This window comes from Alexandromys fortis, unplaced genomic scaffold, assembly GCF_014885135.2.
Source record: "Alexandromys fortis isolate MF-2015 unplaced genomic scaffold, M_Fortis_MF-2015_v1.1 scaffold_54, whole genome shotgun sequence".
Classification (NCBI taxonomy): Eukaryota; Metazoa; Chordata; class Mammalia; order Rodentia; family Cricetidae; genus Alexandromys; species Alexandromys fortis.
This window is the reverse complement of record NW_026067958.1, coordinates 10,689,601-10,709,593: the sequence shown is the minus strand read 5'-3', so window position 1 is coordinate 10,709,593 and position 19,993 is coordinate 10,689,601. Positions and strand designations below refer to the sequence as shown.

Here is a 19,993-nt window from a genome sequence, read left to right as displayed (position 1 = left end):
TCTCTCTCTCTCTCTCTCTCTCTCTCTCTTTCTCTCTGTCTCTGTCTCTGTCTCTCTCTCTCTCTCTCTCTCTCTCACACACACACACATACACATAATTATAAAAGTTCGACTTCTAGCTTAGGCTTGTTCCACTGGCTCTTATAACTTAGCCTATTTATATTAATCTGTGTTTTGTCTCATGTCTTTTTACCTCTCTTCTATCTTGTATCTCCTGATTCCTGTCTGTATCCTTTGGCATTCCAATCCCATGCCTAGATTTATCTCTTCTTCTCTCTCTGCCAGGAAGTCCTGCCCAGCCTCTTTTCTGCCTAGCTGTTAGCCATTCAGCATGGTGAATGTGCATATGTGAGTATATGAGTGAGTGTGTGTGTGTGTGTGTGTGTACCACAAGAAAACCTGAGGAGTCATCTTCAGGCCATTTACTTCTTGTGATACAGGCTTTCTCATTGGCCTGAAGTTCACCAGTTAGTCTAGATTGGCTGACCAACCAATGAGCCCAGAGATCTACCTGGATCCAGCTCCCTAGGCAGTACTGGGCTTACAGAGGTAGGTGCACACACTCAGTATTTGTAAGTAGGATCTGGGGAGCTAGAGCAGCTGTTCTCAACCTGTGGGTCGCAACCCCTTTGGCAAATCTCCATCTCCAAAAATATTTACATTACAATTCATAACAGTAGCAAGATTACAGTTATGAAGTAGCAACGAAATAATTTTATGATTGGGGTCACCACAAGATGAGGAACTATACTGAAATGTGAAGGGGATAGGAGGATAGTCAGATGCCTAGATACACTCCTGAAATCTCTGGTGTGTCCTGCTGCTCCTGGGAGTGGAACACTGCTGTACTTTCACCCAGGAGTGGAGTTTAGGTGTCGGTATGTACAAGGCTTGCTTTGTCTTTTTGGTAATCTTGAGCCTGAAGAAGGGACTGTGACAGCTGTTACAGAGCTGGTGTCAGGTAGTTATAGCTTCAGGGTCGAGCAAGTACTGTCCTCTGTGGCTGGAATAGAGCTCCTAAGGAGTTCTGCGCTATGCTCTGAAGAAAAACTACGTCAGATTACTGCTCAGAATTTCAGCTTTAAAATTATAATATCTGTCTTGTAATGTACATAGTTAAAAATGAAAGTAGTTGCCTCAGCCCCCAGTTTCTCTTCCTTGGGTTCACATGGCTATCAAGTCCACATAGATTCTACAGGTGGTTCTCTGTCTACTTAGGACTGCAGTTATTAGGGAGTGGAGGTGAATTTTCTCCTCAAAGAGACTGCAAACTTTACATGACCATGTTGCCAATTGTGTGTGTGTATGTATGTATGTATGTATATACATCAGTTTATACGTTTCGTGTCTGTTCCTTTCTTCTGGACTACTCTGTCCTTCTTTTTAAAGCTATAGTCATTCTCTGCTGACCTTACTCTCAGCAGATGACCATGTTGGCTGGTAGACTGAAAATCCTGTCATAAACACAAAGGAATAACCATAGTGTCTCCTCCAGATTCGCCCTCCCATGTGCTGTCACCCTCTGGAGGGCACAGAGAGATGCAGACAGCCCACCTAATTTTCCTTTCTCTTTTATAGGGGACTGTGCTTCTCACTCACTGGGGTGTAAAGCAGTGGTAGATTTTTTTTTCTGCTGTACCATTCTGTTATTTTTAGTATACACATCTGCTGATGCGACCATTCACAGGTGACTGGATATTGAAGCTGGGGCCTTGCACGATCTAGACAAGTGCTCTACCACCACACTACATCCCCACCCTTCTTTCCTTTTTGAGACCAATCTCTTGCCCTGCATTTACTCTGTAGAGCATTCTGATCTTAAACTCATGATCAGCTTTCTTCAGCCCCTTGAGTTGCTGAGGGACTGTATTTAAATGTGAGGGGAACGGGAGGCCAGCCAGATCCTAGATACACTCCTAAAATCTTTGGTGTGTCCTGCTGCTTCTGGGAGTGGAACACTGGTATAAACTAAGATTATAGGTCTATGCTAGTAGACCTGAATCTTTCAAAAACAATCCCTCTATCCACTTGGAAGTAACAGTCTTCTAAGGACTGTTTGGGTTTACTATCTCTCACAGGTTTCTTCCTGATTTTAGCCTCCTTCCTCCAGTCTACTCTGTCAGAATTAAATCCAGAGACCAGTTTTCAGACCTTCTTGTCCCTGTGTTTATAGGGTGGATTGTTGATTCTTCCTAGACTTGGTTTTGAGATTCCAACCTTGGTCCTCCTCTCTGAGAGGTTGTAGGTTCCTCCTCTTCTTGCATCATGCAACCTTGGGAAAGTGTACTGCTTTGTGCCTTCAGCCTCATACTCTTAGTAGTGTTACCAGGACTGTGGATTTAGATGCCATTTATGTCCCAAGTGCTGTCATTAGCTTCTCCTGCTCTGTTACTCTCCTGATGTCTATGTCCATTGTGTGTCTGCCTGCTGTCTGGTAGCTATTTTAAATTCATCATGTCAAAACCTGAGCAGCCCTCTGTCCTTAGTGGCAACTTCCAAAACCCTCGGACCTTCCTCTTCCATCTTGTGTCTTCTGTGTGCTGCTCCTCTACTGCCTCTACTCTGTCATGCTAGTCTTGGTCCACTTTACTGTTCTCCCAAGGTCTGTGTGGGTGCACGCTCATAGCCCCAGCAGTCTGCAGATGGAGACAGGTAGGCAAATTATGAGTTTTGAGGCCAGCTTGAGCTGACACCATGTCTTTTTTTAAAAGTCTCCTGATATAGTCTAGTAGCTAATTAACTTAAAATGTTAAAAGATCTGATTAACCAAGTGATGGCATTTGGTGAGTGTGTTGCAACTTCTGTGAAACACTCGTTCATCACAATTATGAATTTTATGAGTTAGGTCAGTCTTCCTACCTTCCCCAATCCCTGATCAGATCACCTGTGTCTGATGCAAAGGGAGTAGGATTATGGTAAAACATGTGTTTGCTTTCACAGTACAACTGTTCTAAACATTGATGCTTTAACTGATTTCAACTTATGTGTTCAGTGCTGAATGACCATCTGATGTGGGGTGTCCTGTATATGTGTTTCTTTTAGTTTTTGATGAATAAAGCTCTTTGGACTAATGCTTAGCGGAGCAAAGCCAGGCGAAAAATCCAAACAGAGATACTGATAGATAGATAGATAGATAGATAGATAGATAGATAGATAGATAAATAGATAGATAGATAGATAATGCAGAGTCAGGAGACACCATGTAGCTGCTGAAGGAGACAAATACTGGATCCCTACCAGTAAGCCACAGCCTCATGTCATACATAGATTGATCAAAATGGGTCAATTTAAGATGTAAGAGCTAGCTAGAAATATGCCTGAATCATTGACTGAACACTGTTGTAATTAATATAGTTTCTATGTGATTATTTGTGTCTGAGCAGTCAGGAAACATAGGAGCAATCTCCACTTACTGATGGCACCCATATGTTTGGGCCTAACCTGCGTGGCCAGCCACATACTTTCAGTTTGGGTGCTTGTATGCCGGTTCAGGGTTAGGAGGAAAGTAGCTGAGAGCATGCCTGCGGCTCACCACCCGCGCCTGGGAAAGCAGCTGGATCAGGTTTGCTAGGCGTGCATAGGCAGGAAAGCATGGTGGATTCCCGCTGCCATACACTGAGACATTTGCAGGCCAAGTAATGCGCTACATGGCAGATTTAGCTTTTACTCAGATAAAAAGGGTTTATATATTGCATGCACCTTCCTAGAGTTGAGGTGCTGAGTGTTGCTCCTACCTTACTATCCCAGAGCTGGCAGTAAAGGTACCTCTTCCATATTGAAAGGCTGAGAGAGGTGGAGGCAACATCCAGGGCCACTGCAACTACATTGCTTGTATGCTATGAATATGTTTTATTAGCATTGGTTATTAAAGAAGCTGTTTTGAACTGGTTGGTAGTGGTCCACGCCTTTAATTCCAGCACGTGCGAGGCAGTGTTAGGTAGATCTATGTGAGTTCGAGGCCAGCCTGGTCTACAAGAGCTAGTTCCAGGACTGGCTTCAAAGCTACAGAGAAACCCTGTCTTGAAAAACCAAAAAATGAAGCAGCTGTTTTGGCCAGTGGCTTAGTAGAGTAAAGCCAGGCAGGAAATCCAAACAGAGATATAGACAGAAAGTAGGCATAGTCAGAGAGATACCAAGTAGCTGCGGAAAGAGAAAGATGCCGTCTGCAAGCCAGATCCTTACCAGTAGCCCAAAAACTCGTGGCTATGATACACAGATGAATAGAAATGGGTTAATTTAAGATGTAAGAGTTAGCTAGAAATATGCCTAAGCTATTCTATTGGCCAGTGTTGTAATTAATATAGTTTCTGTGTTATAATTTGGGTCTGAGTAGTCGGGCAGTCTCTGCCTATACCCATCAGCTGACTTGGCCTGTTTGTTCGGTGCTGACTGGCTTGTGTCAGCTCCACTGCCCAGACTGTGACAAACCTCAACCTGATTTTGAACCGAAAGTTGTTAACCTAGAGAAGCCTCTTGTCTTTAAGGATAATGACAATAATTAACATTTTATAGAACATCGCTGCAGGGAAGAGAGTCACAGCATATTTAAGTCTAGACCAACCGTTCAGTGGCTCGAAACCATGTAGTTTTTAATCTTCAAGAAAAAGAGGCAGGTTTAAATCATGACCAATGAAGCCAGTGCCAACACATTTAAATCCAGTCATATATGTAAACAAAGACTATGGCCCCCAGGGGATGGCTTAGTGCCTTGGTTCACAGAATGAGCTATTTGATGCTGTACTGAGAATGTTCTCATTAATGTACTGGAATTTGCCAAATACAGTGCTCTGGAAAGGAGGGAATAGGTTGCAAGATTTCATTACCAAACAGCAGCAGTTAGTGACCTTTTTAAAATCTTGGTGTCTCTTTGCAGTCAATCCTGTTATTCTAAACACCTTCCATGGCTCATGACATCCTTTGTGTTATTTTTTCATCTTTAGGAATTATTATTACTCTTGCAATGCTGAAGGTCAAACACAGAACTTCACAAATGCTAGGCCGATGCTTTGCCAATGCAGTACAATCCCAGCTTCTATTTCTTGTGTTAATGTGAGGGAATCATGATCTCTCTTCTTTCATAACTACCATACATTTGTGAAGAAGTTTACATCAGGTGTTATTTTGATAGGAAAGAATTGTATAAATGTTCTCTAAGAATCAAAATCAATATAAGATCTGTATGTTTATCTGTATGTCTACATATACATAGTAAGAGGAAGTCACAGGCATCAATTCCCTCTATCGGAGAAGCTGAGAAATCCCGTGAGCCACTATCTGCATTGTGGAAACCCAGAAGACCCTGTGGTGTGATTAATCAAGGCTTGAGAAAGAGGGCCAACAGTGTAGGTCACTGATTGCTAAGACCTGAGAACTAGCACTGTGGTGAGGATTGGGGTATTGGTATAAGGACTGTATTTCAAAGTTTGGAGAGTCAGAAGCTGTTGTGTTTGTGGTGACAACATGAGAAGCTGGGCTTTACCAGTTCAGACAGAAAGGGAGCTGGCTCTTCCTTTATGCAAGGTGCCTGAACATGTGAGTGGTTCATCTTTCCTCTGCCTCTGATTCAAATGTGTATTTCTCCCAAGAGCACCTCCATGGGCACACCCCTGTGAGTTACTGGGGATCCCCTTACTCCAGTCAAGGTGACATGTAAAATGCAGTCATTGCAAAAGTGCTTATTGTTTAATTTAGAATATGGCCTTCATTCATTTCCCCCAGCTGAGATGAAGAATTCAGGGTTTGCATGCTGTTGAAAACAGGCAAGCAGGGCCTTTGAGATGGTTCACTGGGCATAGTAACCCACACTGTGTTTCTACGAACCAACCCCTTCACGTTGTCCTCTGTGCTCCACGTATGCACCATGGCACAAGTGCACTCTCTCCAGTTCTCTGATTGGTCTTGGTATCTCTCTCCATCTCTCTCTCTCTCTCTCTCTCTCTCTCTCTCTCTCTCTCTCTCTCTCTCTCTCTCNTTCTCTCTCTCTCTCTCTCTCTCTCTCTCTCTCTCTCTCCTCTCTCCTTCCCTCTCTTGAGCATGTTAAACAAATGTAATACAAATAGACAAAAATATCATCAATCCAAGCCTTGGATTTAATAGGATTTGTCTTTCAAATAAAGCCTTGATTTAATAAAGGCTCAATTTTCATTCATAATAATTTTAATTGTATCCCAGTGTGAAGCAGCAGAAAGCCACCCCTCCCTCAAAGAGGAGACACGCACACTTAGATCAGTCTGTAGAAGAACCAGTTAATGTTTCACTCTCCTCTCGGTCTCAGCTGCAGATTTCATTGTCTTCTCTGTGAAAATTGATGTGACCTTGAAGTACTTTTCCTTATTGCCACTGTCAATATAAGTTTTGTCAGTAGAGGGCGCTGGCAGGACATGCAGCAGGAAGAGGCTGCCCTTGATCTGTGGTTTGCATTTGCTGAGTTTTGCTTCTGTCATGGGCTTCTCAACAGCCCATGTGGGAGTCTCCAATGACAGTTACCCACTTTGAGTTTTAGCTACACACCCGCAAAGAGATTATTAGTGAGCCTTATGAACAGGCCTGAGCTGCTCTCTTGAGGGCTCTATGTCGCTGTGTGCCAGTGGGTGCTCATTGTCTGTGGGCTCAACACCATCTTAGGCAAATGCTAAAGATGCTTTAAAAAAATACTTAAATGATTCCATTGTAGAGATAATGAAACACACAGTCAGCAGAATACAGTTTGCAGTGGCACTGCCTCAGAGTTAATGAGAATAAGCTGGATCTCAGACAGTTTGCCCAGAAGTGGAAATGGTTTGTTCTAACTCTAAAAGTGGCACCAGAAGTGAGGACATCATTGCCTTAAACATATTGGTTCCGTGAAACACGCAAAGGTAGAAAGAGTGAGAGGAGAGCCATCCTAGTAATTATTTTATTTACCTTATTTATTAAAATTTATGACTCTAAAGTATAAGTTAGATGTCATTAAAGGTATGACATCTTGTATCTGTATAGCAAAGAATGAATTTGATGTTTAACTTATTGCCATATTGTGAACTAATATCAATATATGTATATAGTTTTCAGTTTAATTGTGTATTTGTTTAATGAAAAGATATATTTTGGATATATATTGTCTCAGGAAAAGTGTAGACTCTTTTATTTATGGCTGTTTCATGTTTGGCATGCCCACCTAATTGTCTGCCATCAATCTGTCTTATCTAGCATCAAAGATCATAAGAATACTGAAGGCATAGAGCAGTGTCTTCTCAATTTGGGGAGCTAGCACAGTGCTCTGAATATAAGACTCAGTAAATGTCGATTCTTAGGAATTTACTTTTAAAAGACTTAGGCCATTTTGTGCTGCCAAACAGAATATAGTAGTTTCCAAGGACTTTTCTTTCTGTATCTGCCATCAACTGTGGTCTGAGAATATTAAATGGAAAATTCCAGAAATAAACAACTCATAAGCTTTAAATTGTGCACCTTCTTGAGTAGGGTGATGAAATTCTGCAGCATCCCACCTGAAGTGTGAATTAGCCCTTTGTCCAGTGTGTTCACACTGCATAGCCACCTGCCCCTTAATCATTTATTTAGCCTCACTTTAGGATCCACTGTCATAATATTATGGTGCGTCTTTCCACCATGTAGCCTTTATTTTATGTAATAGTCACCCCAAGGCTCCAAAGTATATATAGGAAATGGTGCATCAGGATACACATTTATATATACTATCTGTACTTTCAAACAATGCTCTGGGGATCGTGGATAAGTGTGACCAGTGCTGGACTGACTAATTCGTAAGACATTTATCATCTCATGGTTCTGAAGAACTAGTTGAACACTGATGGAACCGTGTGGGACTTAATGGGGCAATTCCACAGTGTCATTAGTTGGAGGGAGGGAGAGGAAAGCAAAGGAGGGACTGAACTTGCTTTTTGTAATGAATTCACATCTACCATGTAAGGAACTGACTTAAATGATAATAATGTTAATTTCTTCAGGCACTGTCTTTATGGCCCCGTCACATCTGATTTTTACCTCCCAACATATTATGTTGGTGAACTACCAACACGTGCTTTTGGGAGGAGGGGATTCAAATCATAAACACCTACCTCAGGTGTTACCTCTTTCCTGGTCTCTTCTTCCTCCTAGGCAGGAGCTGGCCCTCCTTTCCCTTACACGTCCCTTACTGGCTGCGCTGTAAGGCCCAGGGGCCCGCAACCCCATCAGTTTTGTGCTTTAGAGCACACAATCCATGCCTGCTTTAATTGTTTATTAGGATAACTTGTTGAACTTGCATAATTATAAAATGTAAAGTAAACTTTATTATGCCAGATTTTGCTCAGAAACTGAGTGGGTTAAAAAAATTAAAAACATATCCTCTGGAAACGTTCTCTGTTTGAAAACATTTGGTTGGACTTTACGAGTATTTTTCACTGCTGGGACTCAAGTATAGGTTTATCTTTAGTCCCAAGTCAGGACAGAAACTCCACTTCATGTGACTTCTAAAGCCTGCATTGCCTTCTTTGAGACTATGCGCCTCTGGCCTCTTGGCTTTGCCATCATGCCTTTAATTTATGATTGACATTAGCCTGGCTCATCTAGCATTGGTCATGGCTGCCAGATCAGGTAGCTGAAGGGACTGTGGTTGTCACTGGAGTGCCAGATTGTGGTGGTGACATATCAATAAGGAGTATATGTTGCTAGAGGAGCAGAAAACTCAGATATATGAGCCTTTGCTAGAAGGAACATGTTTTTTAAAACTTGAAGTATGAAATGGCTTGTTTCACAAAATATAAACAATACTTGTATAGAATTATCACTTTCTATGTGTAAAGTGGCATGCTGTAGTGTGCACTTGGAATGCCTGCTGAAGCTGTTTGACTCTGAACCATGGGGATACAGTGGTGTTTTGTTCTAGAGGAAGATTCATCAGGGAAAGAATGTTATTTTATAACAATGCCTTAGGCTCAGAGCCCCATAATTCTGTTGAAATTTTAATACAACCATTTGACCTTAGTATTTTTTGTATTGCTATTTTTATTTTGAGATCACTATAGAGTCCCATGCTGTTTTCAGAAGTGGTACAGATGTGTACTATAGAGTCCCATGATGTTTTCAGAAGTGATACAGATGTGTACTATAGAGTCCCATGCTGTTTTCAGAAGTGGTACAGATGTGTACGTAACCCTTTTCCTTCCATCTTGTCTGCGACCACAGCAGAGTGTGGCAGCTGGGAAATTGTCACTGATACAACCTGCTATGATTTGAGTGGATTCCTCAGATTTCATGTGTTGTGAGTTAAGTTCCAGGGCTGACGGTTTGAGGGAAGTGAGGCCTTCGATAGGAGGCTAGCCCAGTAGGGTTCATCCCTCATGAGTGAGCTTATGTCCTCTTTGCAGGAGTGAGCTTGTTGTGAACAAGCGTTCTGTCACCTCTTGCTCTTCTGCTTTCTACCATGAGACAACATAGTGCAGATGTACTCCTGAGCTGCCCCCCCTTCATGCTGGGGCTCAAGTAAACTTGCCTTATTTATTAATTATTCAGCCTGTGGCATTCTGCTATAGTAATATGAAAGAATCTCCAAGACACTTAGATTCACCAGTTTTCTGTTCATTTTTATGTGTTTGTATGTCTCGTTTTACATGTACAACTTACCATTTGCCTTTTTAAATTGAATTTATTCATTTATTTTATATCCCAACTTCAATTTCCCCTCTCTTCTCTCCTCCCATTTCCCCCCTTACCCCCTGTGCCCCACCCCAATCTGTTCCTCTGTTTCTGTTTAGAAAAGGGCAGGCTTCCCATGGGTGTCAACAAAGCATGGCGTATCAAGTTAAGGTAGAACTAAGCTCCTTCCTTCATATTAAGACTGGGTGAAGCAACATAGTATAAGGAATATATTCCCCAAAGCCTGCCAAAGCATTGGGGACAGGCCTTGTTGCCATTGCCAGGAGTCCCACAAGTAGATCTAACTATACAACTGTCACACATATGTAGAGGACCTTAGTTGGTCCCATGTCGGTTCCTTAGTGTCTATGAGCCCAGGTGAGTTGTCTCTGTGGGTTCTCTTGTGATGACCCTGACCCCCCCCCCCCCGCTCATTTAAACACAAAGGAAATGAGGGTTAGATAAGGTCACACGAAATGCTTAAATGTAGACATGAAAATCAAATATTGACTTATTTTGATTTTTTGTTAACAATAATAATTAGCAGCAAGTTTCATTTGAGTTGCCTAAGGACTGTATTATGAACTTACCACACACCTGGGGCTTCTGGTGTATTGTCTTATGTGACCTTCCTAGCGATTATACCATATAAGTTAGATCAAAGTTGGTTTGCTGTACTTAATTATCCCTGGAGTCATTTTCCAAGGAATAGGCATTTTTTAAAACAACTCTTGAAATTAGTAGGAAAAAAAAAAACCTATTTTGTTTTCATCCTTTTACATTTTAAGTCTTTTCCGTGACTGCTGATCCTGGCAATTGTTGAGTGTGGGGATGGATGTATCTCTGTGGGAGTTAGGAAGGGAGGAAGGGTGAGGGAGTACTGTCTTATAGATGGAGTAATGGTGAGATGTTTTAAAGTCTTTGTATTGTAAAGAAGACCTAGTTTATACAGAGTGCCAGGTTGTAAAGAGAATTAATGTGAACTATCACAAATACTTAAAAGTATAATTAGATTTTTCCATAGTCTAATTTAGGGTTATTCTTACGACCAATTTTGGCTAAATACAGCCTCGGGGGTGTTTGGATTCACTCAGATACCCATTGTTACATATCTGACTTTACAGTGGTGCCACATGCATATGCCTGTAAGTTAGCACTGATGCGTGTTAGAAAGGTAAGAGATACACTAATTAGGAGTCCATAATTTACTGTTCTTTGCTTGTTAAGTGTCTTGTAAAGCTGTCGCTATGATGGATGTCAGCCCTTACTCAGACTAGGGGTATGTTGGTGCCTCAGGAGGTCTTGGTGTTTTTGTAGACAGCAGACAGAAATAAAAGGAATTTTGTCCTTTTTACCTCCTGAAATCCCGCTAGAAAATGCACCATGTGCTGGGATCTGATATTGACTTCTGCCAGGTCACTTCCCTCAAGAGTCATGGGCAAGCCCCACTGCAACAGTCTGCTGCTTTCGACTGAGACGGATGGCTCCTGTGGATGCCGCACTTCTGTCTGCCAAGAATGCCACAGCAACCTGCATCTGCCACCAGAGGGGAAGCAGAAAACTCCATACACTGCAGATATAAACTACATTTTGCACAGTCTCTTTGGGGGAAAAAAAATAGTCCACAGTGATGTAACAGCCCGTAAATCACCATGTGGGGCTGATTTTTGTCCTACGTGGCAGAACTTTATTTGCATGTTAGATAATGCAAATCTTTTGAAGTTTTATGTTATTAGGAATTCTTTGCAAACTACAAAGCCATTTGGAGCTACTCTATCCATTTTCTCCTAAGGAAGTTTTTCCTCCTCATGACTCATTCCATTCCATGGCTAATAAGAGGGGAATGTAATAACGGTTAAAGAAAGGAATGCATGCCTTTTCTTCCTTTTTCCTTCTTTTCTCTCTCTCTCTTTTTTTCTTCCTTTCTCTCTTTCTTTTTGAGCACTGTACATATTTTCTGTCTTGGGTTATGTAAACTTGCATGACTTTAAAATGCTGACAAGTGTGGAAGGTAAAAAGCTCTCCTGTTAATATATACTTCTTTGGAATTTAAAAATCAAAACACTTCCTCTGCTTCTTGAGAGAATTGTTTTGCTTGATGGCCCAGAATACAAATCCAGTAAAAATGACATATTTCAGCTGTCACTTTCACATACACCTTCAGTGAAATTAATGAGATCACCCTAAGATTGCACTTTGTGTTTTATTTTTATTTTATAGGTCTGTATGAGCTATTGGCTGCTCTGCCTGCCCAGCTGCAGCCACATGTGAATAGCCAGGAGGACCTGACCTTCCTCTGGGACATGTTTGGTGAAAAGAGCCTGCATTCACTGGTCAAGGTAAACCACACTGATGTCAAGTCTCTTTGTGGAAACATATGGAAAGATATTCTGAGTACCATCTAGTAAACCAGAAACAAAATTGTTACTGTCTGAAAACAAAACAGCCTTGTTATGTTTCACGGTCAGGCGTGGAAGTTGTTAAAAATCTTACCAAAAATACATAGATGACTTCACGGAAGGGCATAATGTGGCCATGCAGGCATTAGCAGCGGCATGCGGCTGCCCTTGTTTAGACAAAAGACAAAATAGTGACAGGAAGGTTGAGACTCCGTTATGGTCGATATTTGTGGGCTGGAATTTCACTTAAATAAACAAATGTTCACAGCAGAAATTAGAAGGGATATGTGTTCTGAGGTCAGAAACGGCAGCAGTCCAGAAGCCACATTAATTTAAAATAATTTCCTTTAACAAAGTCAACTGAAATTCTAGTATGCTGTTTCTTTTATCGGCCTGACTCCATTGAAATGGTATTTTGTAGAGGAATACAGTGGAGCTATTATGAATAAAAACAGTTTTTGGAGCCCATTTTAGGGAAAGCATCCTGCCACGAGAACTGTCAGCCACAGGGAACCAGATCCCGTCTTACAGAAACACTGGGAGTGACCAGCTCTCTTAAAATAGTAAAATGAGAATAAGAAGCTCACTGGAAAACACGCTGCTCAAACTTCTGGAAATACAAACTTCATTTTCTCTCATTTAACTCAGGCTGAAAGAAATGACTAGTCTTTCTTGTGTCTGTAGGAGATAGAAGCCCATGTCTCCATGAAATCTGGACCTATACTTTACTCAGCTAACTTTGTTAGGGTTGTCTGTCGTGATGGGAGGCTTTTATCTGGTACATAGTATTCGAAAATGGGCCATTTCTGAATTGCCACTGTTTAAAGAACAGAAATGGTCTATGTGTTTCTTTTCCTGAAATTTGTCTGTTTTGAATAGCAACAATACTAAAGAAACTAACGTCAATACATGGTCCTCCCTAGCAGTACATTTTACAGCCTAGAGTTATTCATTAATTTATTTTTTCACAATAATTCAATTACTGAGGTATCTTTATGCTCTAATTCATTTTAGGCAGCTTAGTTAATTTCTTGGGATGGGTGAGAAATGTCTTGGGCTTATAATTTAGGAGTTCTCATGCCTTAGTATAGTAATAATAAAGTGCTTCTCTGTTGAATGTGTGGACGTGGAGTAGCTACAGTTGCATGCACACTGATTTTAGCGTTTGCCGTAAAGAATAACATGTATTTGAACTGGCATCATCCTTGTGTCACTAAGTAAACATTCCCCCAAATAATATATGCATGTTTATTTGTATTTATTTATAACATAGCTGTAATTTCATTACCTAAAATAGAAGTCAGAATGTGTGTCAGCAAGTTGACAATTTCTATAAAACTGTTACCATCTCAGTTCTTGGATAGTTATGTATGTTAGGCAGATTTATTACATATTGAGGAAAAGGTTATCAGAGCACATAAAAAGTGAAAGAACTCCAGAGGTTGTGGTTACCGCTGTTAAAAGGATGAAACTAATGTATGGAATAAATTCCTACATACATTGGACAGTGAGTCTTCAAAATAGGCTATTTTCCAAAGTGTCTGTCAGTGGCAAGTGGGTAGGAAGCATCCAAGACGGTGCTAGTATCTGGTTTCCTAAAAACAAAGAGGCCAATGGGTGGATGTTTTGGCATTTTAGATAGCTCAGTTGACATACGTATTGTTCCACATGTTTACAGTAATTGCTATAAAATGCATTTTTTCAAATGAGTCTCATTTGATGCCACTCGCGTAGTATTTGTGCTTCCTCGGTCCTCTCCTCTGCCCCCAGCTCTGATTAGTTGCAGCTCTCAGTTGTGTCCTCTGCCTGACCCATTCTATTAGTTTTAAATATGTAAAGTCTAAAGCGCCTCCAGGAGGCAAACTCATGGGATCTTAGCTTAAAACATCTGGAACAGACCACTTAACTGTATTCCAAATGCCTCTAGTTAAGGCTGGAGGACAGAAGCCTTTAGCGTTTGTATATAAATCTTTCTAGAGCCAAAGGAATTTGTTTGAAAAGATTTGTTATAGAGTGAACCAAAATGTGCTTGGGTTTTATACTCTTGCCTGAAGTTAGAGCTGTTACTGTGTGATTTAGAACTGGAGAATGCAGAATTTGATTTTCATTCTAGCACAGAATTTTCATGGTTTTTGTAGTGTGTGTGTATGTGTGTGTGTGTGTGTGTGTGTGTGGTGTAAATTGCCACACAGTTTTAAAGGTTTAAAATACTTGTAACTTTGGCATCTAATGTAAAAATACTCAAGAAGAATTGCACATTACAGTCTGAGTGACAGGTACCGCCCTCTACTTTGGATATTGAGATTGTTATTGGAAAGAAAGGTGATCCTAGAGGGCTTGTCCAACTTTTTGATGATGTAACCTAGTATTACCACCTATAAAGTTGATGCTCCAAAGAGGCACAGTTGAGTTACCAAAAAAAAAAATCACAAAGAAGTCTCAATATTTTAAATGAGTTTATGATTTTGCACTGGGACACACTCATAGTTAGATGCACCTACAAGGGTGTCCGCTGAGCTGAAAATATAAAGCACAAGGTGTCATTCTGTTGGTCTCAGGAGGAAGGCAATGCTGAGAGCGTTTGAGAGCCCTCGTGTCTGCTTGGTGGGACCTGCACATGCGGAGGACTAGGAAGCATCATTCACTCAGTCCAGCCAACACAAGAGGACACATCTTTTGCAAATGCACAGAGTCCACGTAGCGTTTGTTTTATGCCCTAACTTCATTTCTAGTTTTATCTTCTGTTCTTACCACTTTAAAAAAATGAATGAGTGCTCATTACTTAATTTTCTTTAGTTGTGTATATATTTATAATCTGATTTAAATTCATTTTAGAACAAGATAGGGTGTAGAACTTGCTTAAATATTGAATTTCTTTTAAATTGGGTTGCACTTGTATTTCCTCAAGAAACTTCTCTCTTTTTTTTTTTTTTTTTTTTTTTTTTTTTTTTTTTTTTTTTTTTTTTTTNTTGGTTTTTCGAGACAGGGTTTCTCTGTGGTTTTGTAGCCTGTCCTGGAACTAACTCTTGTAGACCAGGCTGGTCTCGAACTCATGGAGATCCGCCTGCCTCCCCTCCCAAGTGCTAGGATTAAAGGCGTGCACCACCACCGCCCGGTGAAACTTCTCTTTTTAACTCAAAATTTTGTTGGCTGTCTAAATGTGAATACCCAACCATTATGACTTTACACTCTTACACATGTTCCTCCAACCTTTCAGTAGTTATGTGTGGGAGGACATGAAGTAAATAAAAGTTTGACTATTTCAACAAACATTGATTTGTGTTTTCAGGGAGAGTTTTCGTGCATAACAGAATTACTGTGCTTTTTTTCTGGATTTCAGTGTTAGAATAGCAATGAGACCTGTGGAATTTCAGTCGGTAGAGTGCTTGCCTTAAAGTCATAAGGATCTGAATCTGATTCCACAGAACCTGTGTTAAAACCTGTATTTATAATACCAGGACTAGGAAGGCAGAGGTTCCAGAGATTCTGTGGTGCTAACCCAGCCTGCTTGATGAATTCTATGTCAGTAAAGACACTGTGTATAAAAATCAAAGTGGTTGGTACCTGAGGAATGACACCCAAAGTTGTCCTCTGGCGTTCATGAATATGAACACCCTACCACTCCCTACTATTATCTTCAATTAAAATAAATACAGTTAGACCTGCACATCACTCATGTGCCCAGTCCCAGTCTTAATAATGATTATTGATGAATAATTATTACTATATAACTATTGTATTTCTGTCTTTGTTGAGTTCTTGCTATGTGTTGAGCAATTTCTAAACTATCTGCTGAGAATTTCCAAGATGAAGACACAGTCTTTTGTTTAATCTCCAGTTTTTCATGGCATTATACATAGGTACTTGTCAATTACAGTGTCTCATGATAAATCACATGTGTAATTCAATATTAGCTACAGTATGGGTTCCTTGAGGATTCGATTTCCTCATCTAGATCCTGCCTGCTTAGCAGAAGTTTCATAGGCAACTATTTATTGGGGGTAGTGAGAAGTTAGACAAAAGGAGCAATGTGCAGCCCAAGAGGTAATAGTGAGCATTTTGCCTTTAGAATGGGGTGTGTTTGCCTGGCATATGAATTATGTAAAATTGTGAGTAAAGCCCAAGAAGGCAAAGATGTTCTCATCAGTGTCTTTGTAAACCCAAGTCAGTGGCGGCTGTTTCCTTGAAAGGGTAAAAGCAGGGGAATAAAAAATACCTTTCTTTCTTTCTTTCTTTCTTTCTTTCTTTCTTTCTTTCTTTTTGTTTAAGCTCTTATTTTTAATTTTATTTATTCATTTAAGGGAAGGAGACATTTTATTTTAACTCACAGTTCAAAGGTTATTGTTTTATTTACTTTATTATGTATGTGAGTGCATGTTTATGTGTGGCTATGTGCCCATGAGTGTAGTTATCTATGGAGGCCAATAGAGGGCTTTGGGCTCCCCGCCCCCATTAGAGGGGTTATAGATGATTGTGAGCCATTGAATATGGGGACCTAGGAACTGAACTCAGGTCCTTTGCAAGAGCAGTACAATGCCCTTAACTACTGGAACAGCTCTCCAACTCATTTTCTTTTAGAAATAAATTGGCGTACTATAGAGACTAGATAGGGCATGGCATTTCCAAGTCAAAGATGATAAACAGCAAAGCACTGGTTTCCAGTCTGAGAGGCGCATGCTGGCTCTTCTGTTCTCTCTCATTGAGACTCCTCTTGTTCTGTGATCCACTCACCAGTGTCAAGCTGTTGGGTGTTGGGAGGAGATTCAGGAGACATCTCTGAGAGTTCTCTACAAGCATATAAGTTCTCATATATTTTGACTATCTCCCCATAGGAAATGAGAAATATTTTAGATGTTTGCTCAGTATTTAGGGTGTAATAAAATAATTAGACTCATGCATCCAGAGTTGAGAATAATTACATTCAAGAATAGGTAATAGGTTTAGGTTAAAGTACAGAACATCCTTTAAATCACCATGACACTGTTAATGATCACTTGCATGTATAAATGGTCTCATAATTTGAGAGTGCCTGATATTTTTGTGTGCATATGACTGTGATGAATGTACGCTGAAGACAGTACCTAATTGCTTTCTTTGAATGTGTACCTGTGTTGAAATTTTCTCCATCATTAAACAATGGATGCTTGCATATGTAAAAACACTGACCTGAACCAAGAATGCTTAGATTTTACTCTTATAAATCTTGTAAAGTCTTGCAATTTTATGCTACAGTTAGGTCTGTAATATATTTTGATTTTTGGGGAAGGTGTGAATTCTAGGTCTAGATTAAAATGTCTGAAAAGGAATAGTCAATAGTTCTGATAGTTGCTGAATAACTGTCTTTTTCTCCACTGAAATATCTTTTTTTTTCATCTATACCATGCTGTCTTGGTTACCATAGTAATCTACCTTACTGAATTCTGCAGTAAAGTAATGCCAGTTATCTAATTTTGCTCATGGTCAGTACTGTTTGGTCATTTTGGGTCGTTTTCATATGAACTTCAGAATGAGCTTGTCAGTTTTCTGGGATCTTGATTGGTATTATACATTTTTGTAGATCCATATTGTGTATTTTGCAGATCCAAGTTAGATCTACAAAATTTTCTAGGAGATTATATTATAACAACACCATACATCCCTGTCCATGCAGCTGGAATCTCTCTCAATTTATTGAGATATCCTTTGATTTCTTCATTTGAGTATTCCCTAGTTAGATTCTGTAGATATATCTTGTTATGCTGATGCCTGCATATGTTTTGCTTTGGTGGTATAGTTTTAAAATTGTCGTAATTTTCTTCTATGACTGTGGTAAAATGCCATGAGTGAGACAACTTACTGAAGGGAGGGTTTATTTTGCGCTTATGGTTCCAGAGAGGTGAGTCCATCGCCATCAAGGTAGGGCAGCATGGAAGCAGGCATGACAGCAGGAACATCTGAACTCACATCTCTACCTATAGACAAGAAATAGAAAGGGAAAACTGGCATAGCATGTGGCTTTTGAAACCACAAAGCCTGCCTCCAGTGACGTACTTCTTCCAGCAGGGCTACACTTTACAATCCTATCCCTGAAGTGCCTAAAACTGGGGACCAAGTATTCAAATGCCCAAGACTATGGTGGCTGTGTTATTCAAACCACCACTAAATGGTATTGTGTATTTAATTTCTGGTTTTAGCTCTTTATTACTTATATATAGGCAAGCAGTTGATTTTGCATACATTGAGTCTATATCCTGTATATTTGCTATACTTGGCTTTGGGTGCCCAGAGTTTTGTTGTTGTTGATTCTTTACTCAACACAATCATGTCACCTATAAACAAAACTTCTTTATTTTCAATATATGTGTGTGTGTGCATAATTTCTTATTTCATTTTTTTTCTTATGATGTAAGCTAAGAATCTTCTGCAATATTGAATGGCAGTGGCAGGAATGTCCATCTTTGCCTTCTTAATTGTTTCAGGGAGAAAAACTGTTTAGTTTCTCACCATTTTGAATGACATCATAAAGTGGGATTTAAGAACACTGGCTGCTCTTTTAGAGGACTTGGGTTCTGATTTCAACACCACAAGCCACCTATAATTTCACTTCCTGGGGGTCGAGTGCCTTCTCTGCCTCCTCAAGCACAAGCATGCATGTGGTACACAGACATCCACAACACTGAACTCAAGTTGTCAGGCTCGTTGGTATGTGACTTTTCCTGAGATGCCACCTTGCTGGTCTCCAGCCTCTAACTTTCAATTGCTGTGCTTTAGATTTGATATAGGTTATACTTCCCAAAGGCTCACATTTTGAAAGTGTGGCCTCCACTGGGATGATGCTGAGCACTGATGGGCCCTTTAAGAAGGGAGAGTTTAATGGGTTCTGAGCTGGTCCCTGAGGGTGATGCCCTGTTAAAGGAAGGCCTGCTTGTTGGTTCCCAGCTGCCCTTCTTGCTTAGACCTGAAGTAATCACACAGAAACTGTACTAATTAAATCACTGCTTGGTCCATTAGCTCTAGCTTCTTATTGGCTAGCTCTTACATCTTAATTAACCCATCTGCATTAATCTGTGCATCGCCACGTACTGGCAAAGTTTCATCATGTCTGACTCTGTCAGCAGCTCCATGGCATCTCTCTAACTCAGCCTTCCTCCTCCCATGCTATAGGCCAAGCCAGTTTTTTATTCAATAACCAATAAAAGCAACACATAGACAGAAGGATCTCCCACACCACTGTCCTCAACAGGGATTAAGGTAATTCTCTACAGCTTCTGAATAGTTCTCAGTGAGTCTGAGCCCTGAGTTGCACTCTGACTTCCTACCATGTCTCAGGATCCCTATTTCATGTGGCATTGCTGTGATGCATCCTCAGAGTGTGGCATCTCCCAAGTGCGTGCATGATTGATGGATGATGCTGACTTCTAAATCTGAGAAGGGAAACCTTTTTTGTCTTTGAAGTACAAAGATTTTCATTGTAGTGAGAGAATATTTAGAGTGATCCATTCAAACCATTCATTGTTTAGCACCATAATTTGTATATATATTGGGTTAATATTTATCATGCATCAGTAGTTTTATATTCAATACATTTGTTAGTTTTAAACTTGGACCACACCCTTTCTTTTCATTCCCTGAGTTTAGTTGGATATTTTTATTATTCCAATTACCCTCTTAGCATTTCAGCGATGCTTTCAACCTAGTAAGCAGTGTACACATACAACTGACTTGGCTCTGCCTTCAGATAATGCTACCCTTTCACAGCTGGTAAGAGTTGCCATATCAGAGTACACTCAGTTCTTCCTTCCTTCCTTCCTTCCTTCCTTCCTTCCTTCCTTCCTTTCTTTCTTTCTTTCTTTCTTTCTTTCTTTCTTTCTTTCTTTCTTTCTTTCTTTCTTTCTTCTTTCTCCTTCCTTTCCTTTCTCTCCCCCTTTCTCTTTCTTTTTCTTTCTTTCTCTGCCTCCCCTCCCCCTCTTCCTTCCTTC

General features: G+C 40.3%; 1 protein-coding gene across 4 annotated transcripts in view; it reads left to right on the top strand.

Moving 5' to 3' along the window:
• Mpp7 (MAGUK p55 scaffold protein 7) overlaps positions 1-19,993 on the top strand; it is a 249,357-nt gene that overhangs the window by 83,108 nt on the left and 146,256 nt on the right. For all 4 annotated transcript variants that reach the window (XM_050152712.1, XM_050152714.1, XM_050152715.1 and 1 more), the window contains one exon: positions 11,857-11,975. In XM_050152712.1, the coding sequence (XP_050008669.1) occupies positions 11,857-11,975 (119 nt within the window). The remainder of the gene's footprint in view (positions 1-11,856; positions 11,976-19,993) is intronic.